The sequence below is a fragment of the Haplochromis burtoni genome, unplaced genomic scaffold (assembly GCF_018398535.1).
Source record: "Haplochromis burtoni strain Fernald_Lab_line unplaced genomic scaffold, NCSU_Asbu1 Contig_115, whole genome shotgun sequence".
In the NCBI taxonomy this organism is placed as follows: domain Eukaryota; kingdom Metazoa; phylum Chordata; class Actinopteri; order Cichliformes; family Cichlidae; genus Haplochromis; species Haplochromis burtoni.
This window is the reverse complement of record NW_024582476.1, coordinates 120,145-131,821: the sequence shown is the minus strand read 5'-3', so window position 1 is coordinate 131,821 and position 11,677 is coordinate 120,145. Positions and strand designations below refer to the sequence as shown.

Genomic DNA, 11,677 nt, shown 5'->3' with positions numbered 1-11,677 from the left:
TTACAGATTAGAACATCTTTATGTAAATTGTGAAAACACACACACAATACACAATATACTTGCATAATTCCATACACAACATCACATCTCCTGGAGATTTCTCAAGTGCTGGTTTAAAAGAAGATAAACAAAAAGTCCTGAGTTTTTTCAAGCTCACTGCACATTTTTGGTATATCAGAATGTGAAAGTGTGAAACAAATATAAAACATTCTGAAAAAAGGCTTCATTTAGTCACTTTCTTGTGAAAAAAAATGCAAGAGAAAAACTATTTACACATTTACATAGAATAAAGCAGTAAAAATGTGTTTTTAGTTCTGTTTAAAGCACATTACATCATATCATCCTCTAAAGAATTTCACCCCGGGCACCGAATTTTGCATAGCACATGTTCTGGAATTCCATTGAGTAGCTTTTAGTAGAATCTAGTACAATATTTATTTGAATCATTAAATTAAACATGCATATCCAAGTCTAGTATAATATACTGACTGTCATTGGACCACCAAGTCTGTCTTTATTAAATTTATGATAATATGATCGATTTAAAGAGAAGCAAAAATATAGACTTTCTGCCAAAACATTTTAAATGATTGTCATATGTGACTTCACTTGTAAAATAGTCTATTATGGAGGATTTGGTTTATTAGGTCTTATGACTAGATAGCTGTTATTGTCAAACACCAGAGTTGACTCTCGCTCAGATTGTAAATATGATCTACCAGGCAGTCTGGATGTTAGCAGATTTTGGCTTGAAGTGATCGATGTGGGAATCTGATAGGGGCTGAATCGCACCCATGGTCGAGAGTTGCTGTAACGTTGGCTTCTGGAATGCGACGAGGCTGCAGTGCAGAATGAAAGGGCTGGTGTGACTGAACCTGGTGCTGCCATGTAGCGGTATGGATATGAGAAAAGTCCTCCATAGGGTGATGGTGAAATCCCCTGCATTAAAAAGTAGAGTTGTTAAGATTTGTAGTACAGATCTTGTCATCTTCCTTTATATAAACAGCTCTGTAAAATTAAACTTTATTAACCAGCAACTGAATACATCCGATTTGTTTTGTCTTTAACTCATATTATGGAGGAAATCCAAGGCATTAGGAAAGGAAGTCAGTAAAGGTAATCAATCCAGTCCCATTAAACAACAAGAGGATTGACACCTATGCTTTACTTTACACTGAAAATGACCTGCACACTATAAAGATCTCTAAGCCATTCATAAAGAATTCACAAAGGCTTATAATGAAGTACAACTACTCAAGTAATACATTCCAACTATTGTTTTACTTTATTCAGTAGTTGTTTAATGAAAAACTAGACATTCATTGTTTTTCATATTGTATATATTCATTTAATGCTTTTATATTTTGTTTCCACACATAATACACCAAATAGTGATCAAAGGTTTTTCTGTTTTTTAGTGGAAAATCGGTTTACAAAGAACCTTTGTTTTTGTTTTTAATTATAACATGAAGGCTTGTAGGATTGCACAAACAGTAGGACGAAACATGAAGTAAGATCTAAAAGTATGTTCTCCAAATTACAAACAGAGCTTGCTATGAAACATATTGGCACGAAACATATAACGTATTTCAGCTTTACTCGCTGAGAGTTTCTTTAACTGTAAAAATTCTGCAGCTGCCCAGTGTGAAGTCCTTTGTTAGTGCTCAAAGACTTTAAAGATGCTACTGAAGTTAAGTAACTGTTACTGCTGTATACAGCACTTACAATTAAATGAATGGATGAAAATTTATTCAATAACTTAATATAGTGAACCTGGGGAAGCGTACCTGAGATGCTAGCATTTGCTGTGACAGTTGACGTTTGAACGGAGCTGAAGAGGTGATGCTTTCAGAAAACAGGCTTCCATTTCTTAATCCATTTATACCAGATGAAGTGGGAAACATATTCTCCATACCCATATTGGAAAAAACCTCTGGCTTCATTGATAGCTGTCCAGATTGAAATGACAAAGGTGTCCCAATCCTACTAGAGAATTGGCTGTGTGCACTTGAGAAATCCAAAGTGGGTTGCTGACCAGCACTGAAGGATGATGCGCTCCATGACTGTAACATCATAGGCACGACCCCATCTTTGATTTCACTCATTTGCTCTTCTAAATCCGTCCCTATAGAATGTCTATCACGTGAAGCGCTGCTTGATGTTCTTGCTTTTGTTGCATCCTGTTTGTTCTTTCTGAGATCACACTTGTTCCACAGTATCTCTTCACTTCTCAGACTTAAACCCAATGTGTGTTCTCTCCTGGAGCAGCTGCCTTCAGCGTTGCAGTCATCTAGTGGATCAACGTCTGAATCACTGACAACGTTGGTCTCGTCTGTGAGGAAAAAAACAAACACTTGAAACATTTTGAACCATGAAGAAAACACTGTCAGACAGTGTGTCATGGAATACTTTGCAGTCAAATTGAATGAGCCATCATATTATTAACCCATGTTCTTTTGAAACACAGTTTAAAATGCTTTGTTAATTTTGCATCAAATAAATATTTTTTTAAAGTAAAAACAAAAGCAGATCCCCAAACTACAAACAGCAATTATTGGCTTGAGAATATGTCATTAAAAGGAAAACACGTACTAAAAACAAAAGAAAAATATATGCAAGCTGTTTCAGTGTAGTGACTATGCAGTAGATCTTAAGTTAGATTATCACTTCATGAACACAGGTCAACAGTGGCTGCCTAATAAAATAATGAACTCTAAATGAACCCACCTTGACAAGTTGATGTGGACATCAGAGGGCTGCTTGTTAGTTGTGGGGAATAAAAAGGCTCACTGGTACTGGGCTGCTCATAGGAATCATCAGAATCAGCAAAGTCCTGGTCTGCTTTGCTTTGGTTTCCATTCAGTGAAGAAATGTTTAACTGTTTATTTCTGGGGATCACAAATCGAGATTGCATGAGACCATGCACATATGGCCTAAAGATGTATTCTGTTTTCAAAATGTATACCTCTTTTCACGTCTCCCATTTCCTGTATCTCTGAATCCTTTGGCAAAGGGATTGTTGTCAATTTTTAGTTGTGTAATCTTGATGGAAAAGAAGGAAAGATCTGCAGATTAATCAATCCAAAGTTCATTGTGCAGTGACAAACAGGCACAACAGTAGTACACACTGTATAATCCATGTGGATATTTGTCATTTGTGTATGAGGGGCTAAAGGATGATGTTACCTTTTCATTTTGATAAGCAGTGACAGCGATGAACTCTGTCTCTGGGAAAACATAAGTCCGGAAGGTGCTATAAGGAAGCTTCATTATGTCATTCGCCTTCACAATATGAAATCTGGGTTGGTACTTGTGCATGGAATTCAAAATTGTCTGCAAATTAGAAAAATAGAGTTGGAATTACTGGTATTTGGGTAATTAATTACTACAACTACAACCATAATAAAAGCTTTAAAGCAGTGCACCCAGTCACCCAGCATAACCATGCGAAATGAGGAACAAAAGCAACTTTTCAGTGAGTGTTACTTACAAACCCATGTTTATCGGACATGTTATTGGTGAGTTTGAGTTTATGAAAGGCAACAGGCTTGCTCATCCATTGTTCTCCTTTAGACGGACTGTCCGGGTGGATGTACATGCGCTTTGGCATCTCTGGGTCAGCTTTTCCAGCCACCATCCAGCGGGAGTTGTGAAACTTGTAGCGACAGTCGTCGACAGCGACAATGTCCATCAGCAAGATGTACTTGGCTGTATCATTCAGCCCTTCTACTTGCACTTTGAAAGGGGGAAACATCCTCCTGATAGTTAATGAAGAAAAAAAGAAATTGTTGTATATGTCATAATTAACAGTGTTATTTTTGTTTTTTCGTCTCTTTTTTCTCATAGAGCTTCTATTTGTCTATGGAGGTCCCCCCCTTGTGGCATTTTTTAAACTTCCGATCATCAGCAAAACTAGATTATTCGCTGTTTTTCCCCGTTAAAGCGTGAACATAGCATTTGTGCGCGCTTTTACAGGCTATTTACAATAAAGCTACATTTGAAACGACAAAGACACTACACAAATTCTCAGTAGACTACTTAAATGCGCATTGCACTTGCCTTCCTGATTTTGTGATAACCATTTCAGTTCCTATTTTGTGAAATTCACTCCACAAGTTCTTTGATTCCAGCGTAACTTTCGGGTCCTCGTCCAACCATTCTTCTGGCTCAAGTCTCTTCAAGGAACGTTGCTGAACGGCCTCATTTTGGCACCCCAGACCTGCGTGCAGCCCCGCGTCAGGGGGTGCCTGCTCTGACAGAGACTTGGAGAAGGACGCGACGTCCGGAAAAGTCGGCGCGGCGGGAAAAGAAGGCTGTGCGCTGGTAAGGAAGGCTGACAAGGACAAGGCACCGGGTCCGCGAATTTGGAAAGGATAATAAGCCATGGGAACAATGGCGCCAACTGCATTTCTCAGCACAGCATCCGATCAGAAAAGTCCCAGCCAGCCCGCGCAGGTTGCAGGCGCATGGCGTACATCCAGACAGCAACTCCGATTTTAAAAGTTTATGAATTGTGTGGCATGATTGGTCTTACGAGGGAATGCAAAATTCCCCACTCTTAAAATACTGAGAAAGAGGCAAGAATCCGCTTGTAAATCGCAAACGGGGAGAGAGCAGCTGTGAACGCTGTGACTGCACAAGCTTGTTGAAAACAACTGGTACCGAGGATGAGAACAGAGGGAGGGAAAGAGACTGTGTTTGCGCTGTCACACGTCTGTTTTCCCTTGCACAAGGTACACTAACGAGCCAAATATTTTCGACAGGGCTTCGTTACACGTAGCTTACCAATTACCAAACACGCATAATGATAATAACAATAATAATAATGTAAAAATATTCTATGATATGTCAAAAAAATAAAATAAAATTACAAATCAGCGCGTGTTACTGATAACAGAAATACATCATTTACACAGTTCAGGATGTCTGGAGTCACTTTACCTTCTTGAATAAACTAGTTACGAGACAGGAAAGCTCGAAAGTGGAAGTGTTGCACGCACGCACACACACACACACACACACACACACACACACACACACACACACACACACAAAGAGAGAAACAGATTCCAAACGTGATGTTCAAAAGGTTTAAGTACTGTCTGGTGTGTTTTACTTTGTTGAATTTATTGAATCAGCAGTCTTGTCACACCTACAAGCCAGTGGACACTATTTCAGTGATGAGGATGTACACATCCTGGACAGGGAGGAATGCCTTGAGCGGGGATTCGAGGAGGTCATTTATGTGAAAAGGGAAAGACCATCTCTAAACCAAGGAGGGGGGCTAAGGGTACATCTTTCTCCATCTTGCAATGCTGTGATTGCAGTCATTACCCAACTATCTGTGAATGTTACTCATGGCCATTGATCAATGGTCTTTGATCAGTGGTTGTTGATCAATGGTAATGACAATCTCCATATTAATGAAGAAAGAAGATATTTGCTTTCAGTTAAAATTATTTCAAAGGGGTACAAAACCACAGAGGCATGTTCATCTCAAAGAGGTTCACTCTTAAAGAGGTTCACCAACTCTGTCCAGTAAACAAGGTCTTTCCTAATCTTGTGGTTTAGCAGCATGAATTTAGCTTTGTGCAGGTCAAAGAAGGAGAGGGTAATTTGTATACCTGGGGAAGTAAAAAGTGACAGGGACTAGCTAAATGGATCAGAGCAGGTTGAAGTCCGGGATACATTAGGTCGAGGGCGTTGCCTCAGACTTAGAGTAATTAATCTCGTAAAGTGGAATTTCACCAAAGGACCAACTGTCCCAATAATAGAATCCTCAAGGTGGCTTAAATAAAGCAGAACATTTTCCATAGAGACGTTATGTATCAGTGAAGCTACCAAACAAGAATCACAAACAAGTAAATTCAAATGTTTTAGCCTGCACAGTGGGCCTGGAGCCATGACCCACCATGATTCAGGACACTTCAGGCCAGCTGTGATGAGTGGAGTAAGAGGGAGAGATGCAAGGCCTTTCAGTCCTGTCAAATGACTTATTGGTGTGGAAAGAGATTCTTGGATATACCTAAATCTGTTTTTTCTTTTAATTTGCAGAAAAGTGTACAGAAAAGAGACTAGAACAGAAAAGAATAATGATAATGAGACAATAATGATAAAATCAACAAACTGTTCTGTAAGTTACAGGTTTGTGCTGGATTTCTCAGTAATTAAAAAACAAAGGCCACCACAGAGGATTTTACAATCCACTCTGAGAAGAGGAAAAACTAAGTGTTGACAGTGTCTTTTAGTTGAATACAGCATTTTCTGAGATCCATCCAGAATACACAACGGGTATGACGCCAGTCTGTCGTAGGTCTAAAACAGAGAGAAAGACAACCATTCACACTCACATTCATACCTATGGGCAATTTAGAATCACCAATTAATGTAGCTCTACAAACTGCATGTCTTTGGACTGTGGGTGGAAGGCAGAGTACCCAGAGAGAAACTATGCAAAGTAGCAGAAAGAACATGCAAACTCCACAAGAAATGCCAGATGGTGTATTCAAATCCAGGACCTTCTTGCTGTGTGGCTCAATTTTGGTTACTAGAAACTTGATGCAGTTCTCAACTATCTCCTAGTTTGGGAGCCTTAAGTATTGTTAAGCCCAGAAAAAACTGATGATTCCTCTTTTTATGTGGGATGAAGGCTCTTCCCAAAATCTACCGTCATACCAAAATCCATCTTAATCAGGCTGAAAATAGAAATCAAGTCCCACTGGTTATTGATATGGTTTATATAACATAGGATTTGTGTGACGTATAATGTGAATGACTTGTGAATATACCCACTTACTTCTGACACAGACACTTTGTAAACCTAATGCGCAGTAATTAATTTTAGGTTACATTAACCCATTTACAGGGGTACTTCAAGCACAGACTTTGAGCATCTGAGATTCCAACTTAATCCAATGATCTTAAACTAGAGACACAAACAGGTATAAAGAGAGGCCAAGTTATTGTTTTTGCTGTAGAGGCTATAAATGTTTTGCCCCAAAATTTAATTAAAGCCTAACAGACATATGCTAACAGACAACTATTTTAGTCTCACGAACCTCTACATCAAAGTGGCAGTAGCTGCGAAATTTCTAATGGGCACTATAAAAAGCTTGTTCATTCAATAGAATTAAGAATTAATTTTACTTTCTACACAAATTAAATGAGTGGCATGGCAGGAAGACTTCTTATGTTAGAATTCCTAGCAGAATTGACTCCCTGTTGAGGCACTGTCACACCATTTTGTTTATTTAGACTTGATTAGCAGTAAGCTCTGCTTTCCTACAAATTCATTTAGGGGGCTTTCAGAGAGACTTTCAGCCTAACTAGCAAATTACTACTACAGTGGACTATTTTTAATCCTGAGAATTTCAGTTATAGCTTTTATGATTTGGCTTTCTCACTTTGGTGTTACATCAAAGACATCACTAGTTTTATATTACACTAAACTGTCCACTTTGTTTTAGTCTGGAATTGAATTGCCTTTAAAATCTTCTACAGTGAAGCTTATATTTTGCTAGGAAAATGTGAAATAGATGCTAGAATTAATTGAAACATGTGCAAACAAACATGGAAATACATTGTATCGATCAGAGTTTGTACAATTCTGAGTTTGAAAGTCCATATTTGTTATGATGGCCTTTATTCTTCTAATCATTTCTTTAAGTAGTCTTTGAGGATAGTTCTTAAGGCTTCTTAAAGGGCATGCAGAGCTGTATTTTGGATGTTGCCTGCCTTTTGTTCTGTTCTCTGTCAAGATGATACCATACTACTTCAATAATGTTGAGGTCCAGTCTCTTGGGAGGCCAAATCCATTACTGATAGCCTTCCATTGCATGTGTTTCTATCTGGATATCTTTCTCATTGATGGTGTGTTTCAGACTATTGATTGACTACTGATGAGAATTTGAACCAAAAATTAAAAGTTAGGATTTGTCACCAATGCCCTTTTTTCTGTCCAGTTCTTGTATAATTTAGCATATCTCAGCCTTCTTAAGAAGACAAAAAATTGTAAATGTTCTATTTTTCATAATATAACATAACTGGCTGGGACATTTAACTCTTCAACGGGACATGTATCTAGTGTTCTTCTCTATTTTATGGTGACAAATTATTATAAAGCCCAGCTGCTATGTCCTATTTGGAAAGAAGATGTTTTCTTCTGGTAGCCCTTCCAAATAAGCCGTTCATGTTCAGTCTTTTTTCTAATTGCACTGTTTCTGACATTAACATTTACCATGCTAACTGAGGCCTGTAGAATTTCAGATGTAGCTCTTAGTTGTTCTTTGGAGTTCTAGACCAGCAAATTGACGAAACGTCTGCTTTATGGAGGTGCTCACACAATCAAGTGATTAGCAGCACCTGGCTGCTACTTACCTACTTAATTTCTATTGAAGCCTTAAGAGTGTGCTTTGTTTTTCATAGGACTGTATAACATTTCATTGCATAATGTTGCATCAGTGTCCATGCAGCTATTATGTGTTAAGGTTAAGCATGGTCCTCCCTTTACTGATGGGCAAACATGTCTTAGGTGTGTCAAAAACAAGCAAGCACTGGCCACTTTAAATAACCCTTATCCGGCTGCACAGCTTGACAGTGTAAATCTAACACACAGCAGTGATTGGCTCATTGATGGCCTTTCTATGGCACTGAAGTAACTGGTTTTTAATTGAGAAACCACTGTTTTACTGTCACAACTCTGAAAATTGGAGGGCAGTGCATTTCCAGAGTGAAACAAACTACACTCGAATTCTCATCTTAGATAAAAATATAACTTATGATAATGATACTTCAGGGTTGTATAATCAAAAACAGGTCATATTTGAGCAAGTTACAAAGGGCTGGTCCTTTTTGCATTCTGGAGTTTTGCCTTGCTGTGTTAACTTGGCTGTTAAATCATTAACCCCTCATCTCGTCAAGCCTGCCACTCTTGTGCATTTTCTGGGATCCGTAAGTGTCACAAATCCCATAAGAGGAAGACAGCAGAAGGCTAGAGCTGTATTTTAACTTATCTCTATTCTGCTTCAGGTTGGTCAAACCTTATCTTCCAGTTCTTTTAGAACTCTTAGTGTGATCTGTGTAAAAATATTTTCAACTGTTTCTCCATGTGTGTGTTTTTTAAATGTGATTATTTTTGTTGTTGTGTTGTTTTGTCTCTAAAGCAGGGAACTTTCATAGCTACATAAGCTTCCCTATGTGCTTATGACTGAGGTAGATGGAACCTGACAGGACAAGAGGTCGCAACGGTACTCAATATTACATGACAATGCTGTGCGGTACCCAAGTGCTTAGAATAGCTACAGTGTTGCAGCCTCTGATTGTTCTGTACATTTGGCAATATTAATGCATTTAATTGTTGTACATTTAGACGTTATTAGTGACTTACAGAGCCTGCGTTGACAGAATTTGTACAAATACAACAATATGACAAAGGAAGTGTTAGCTAAAAAAAAACTGCAGACGTGCAAAAACTCCCAACGAAGAGGTTCAAACCCTTACCATGACCAGATATGTATTTTTGGTCAGTTTTATGATCATCATTTATATATCCACAATTGGGTAGCTCTTAAAGAAGTCCAGACACTTTTCTTTCCAAGATCATTCGACTAACTCTATGGTCTACTTTCCAGGTTAATAAATGCTGGTTTATAGTATACTAGTATACAGTATATAAGTGACAGCATGAGTGAAAGTGGGAACTGGTGGGTTGGTAAACCTACAATCATGTGTAGGACTGGATGAAATAACTCACTTAGAAACAGCATCAGTGTTTTTACTAATAATGTATTACACAAAATCCTCGCTTTTTTGTAAGTATTATGTTAAATTACTTATTTACTCCCTGTAGAAAGTAATTTGTTACGTTATTTTTGAGGTAATTGCAACACGGCCTGAGATGCACTGTCATATAATGTCAATTAACAATACAACCAAAGGAAAGTCAAATATATTAACACAAATCTCTAATGGGAACACACAAGTGTTAAAGACAAAAAAGCTTGACAGTAAAGTTGGTGAAATTCAGTCCAAAGCGCACTTCACAGTAAAATGTACAGATTCTACTGTGGAAACAGGTAGAAGCAGAATGGAGGCTAATGCTACAAGACTGCCTCGTAATCACTGCTTTTGTGATGCCTGTTTGTGATGCCTTCTTAGCTAGGCAGACAACATCTGCATACATAAACCTATGCATAAACCTATGATAGACTCTGGGTGAGTTACAGTGTTAAGAGTGTAAAAGAGCGTCGGATGACACTGATTTCAACAGGTAATATCTCTATGGCATTACCTCAAAGCAGTGCATATAAAAAAGAAACTGGTTAAACAGCATAACAAATGCAAGGACTTATTAATAGATGGTGTCAGACTTGCATTCAGGGTTGTCTCAGACCTCGTCAACCCCTGATCTACAGAATATTTAGCTCTGACAGAAATAGGAATATGTAAAGTAGCTAAATGAATTGAGGAAAAGGTGCACTGAATGCAAACACCAGCTCTATAGTTCTATTTATGTCATTAGTTCCATTATTTTCTGTTTTAAGTTGGAGGTCCAAGTAATATTTGGTTATTCTTAAGCCTTTCATAAATGTTTTTGGATCAGCATTCTGCTACCAAACAGGAGGAAAAGATTAGGATCGTGAGGAATTCGTAGGGGTCTTTTTTCTACCTTTGTGAGGGATTTTCTCTCAGACCTTATTATTGACCGGTTGGGGTGAGAGAAGGAAGACAGGATAGAAGACATGCTGTGGAAGAGAAACAGAGATTAATAACAAGTATGATTTAATGCAGAGAGGTCTATTAACACACAGTGAGTGAAAAAGGTGACTAAAAAGGAAAAACTCAATGCATCATGGGAGTCCCCCAGCAGCCTACACCTATTGCAGCATAACTAAGGGAGGATTCAGGGTCACCTGATCCAGCCCTAACTATATGCTTTAGCAAAAAGGAAAGTTTTAAGCCTAATCTTAAAAGTAGAGATAGTGTCTGTCTCCCGAATCCAAACTGGAAGCTGGTTCCACAGAAGAGGGGCCTAAAAGCTGAAGGCTCTGCCTCCCAGTAATCCTAGGAAGTACAAGAAAGCCAGCAGTCTGAGAGCAAAGAGCTCTAATGGGTTGATATGGTACTACAAAGTCATTAAGATAAGATGGGGCCTGATTATTTAACACCTTGTATGTGAGGAGCAGGATTTTGAATTCAATTCTGGATTTAAAATGGATCCAATGAAGGGAAGCCAATACAGGACAAATATTGCGCAATGGAAGAAAGCAGTCCTACGTATTTGTTTAATATGTGCATTGAAGGACATATACTGGTCAAAAATGACTCCAAGGTTCCTCACAGTGTTACTGGAGGCCACGGTAATGCCATCCAGACTATTTTTACATGGCAAGAATACTCTGCATGAGAGGAGGCTCTCACTGATGACCTACCAGGTATTTGCTTTTTTTTTTTTTTTTAACTTCAAGGCTTCCATTTTATATAATTTTTATAGGTAACTGGAAATGCCAGATAAAATGCATGGGTAATCTTGTGTTGTTGTTTTTTTGTTGTTTTTTTTGGCAGATCTTGACACAAGGGCTGCACTTTTATTCCTGCCATACGTCTTCAAGGAGAAACTGGATCTCTTTGTCATACTTGGAGAGGTGTGTGTATTAAAATATTTAGTCTATATAAAAGG

General features: G+C 38.3%; 1 protein-coding gene across 1 annotated transcript; it reads right to left on the bottom strand.

Annotated features, from left to right (window-relative positions):
• LOC102306097 (T-box transcription factor TBX3) lies at nucleotides 1–4,792 on the bottom strand. The gene is made up of 7 exons (XM_005928533.2): nucleotides 4,060–4,792; nucleotides 3,491–3,758; nucleotides 3,187–3,333; nucleotides 2,966–3,042; nucleotides 2,728–2,888; nucleotides 1,788–2,332; nucleotides 1–939 (listed from the first exon to the last, which is right to left on the bottom strand). The coding sequence occupies exons 1-7, from the start codon at nucleotides 4,383–4,385 to the stop codon at nucleotides 625–627; spliced, it is 1,839 nt and encodes a 612-aa protein (XP_005928595.1). The 5' UTR covers nucleotides 4,386–4,792; the 3' UTR covers nucleotides 1–624.
• Between the last annotated feature and the right edge of the window lie 6,885 nt (nucleotides 4,793–11,677).

Excerpts from the sequence above, each read along its gene's own strand:
- LOC102306097 (XM_005928533.2), bottom strand. The coding sequence starts at position 4,385 with ATGGCTTATTATCCTTTCCAAATTCGCGGACCCGGTGCCTTGTCCTTG. Across the intron at positions 3,043-3,186 it reads CTGCTTATCAAAATGAAAAG|ATTACACAACTAAAAATTGA; the intron begins GTAACATCATCC and ends TTTTCCATCAAG. Across the intron at positions 2,889-2,965 it reads AATGGGAGACGTGAAAAGAG|AAATAAACAGTTAAACATTT; the intron begins GTATACATTTTG and ends TGTGATCCCCAG.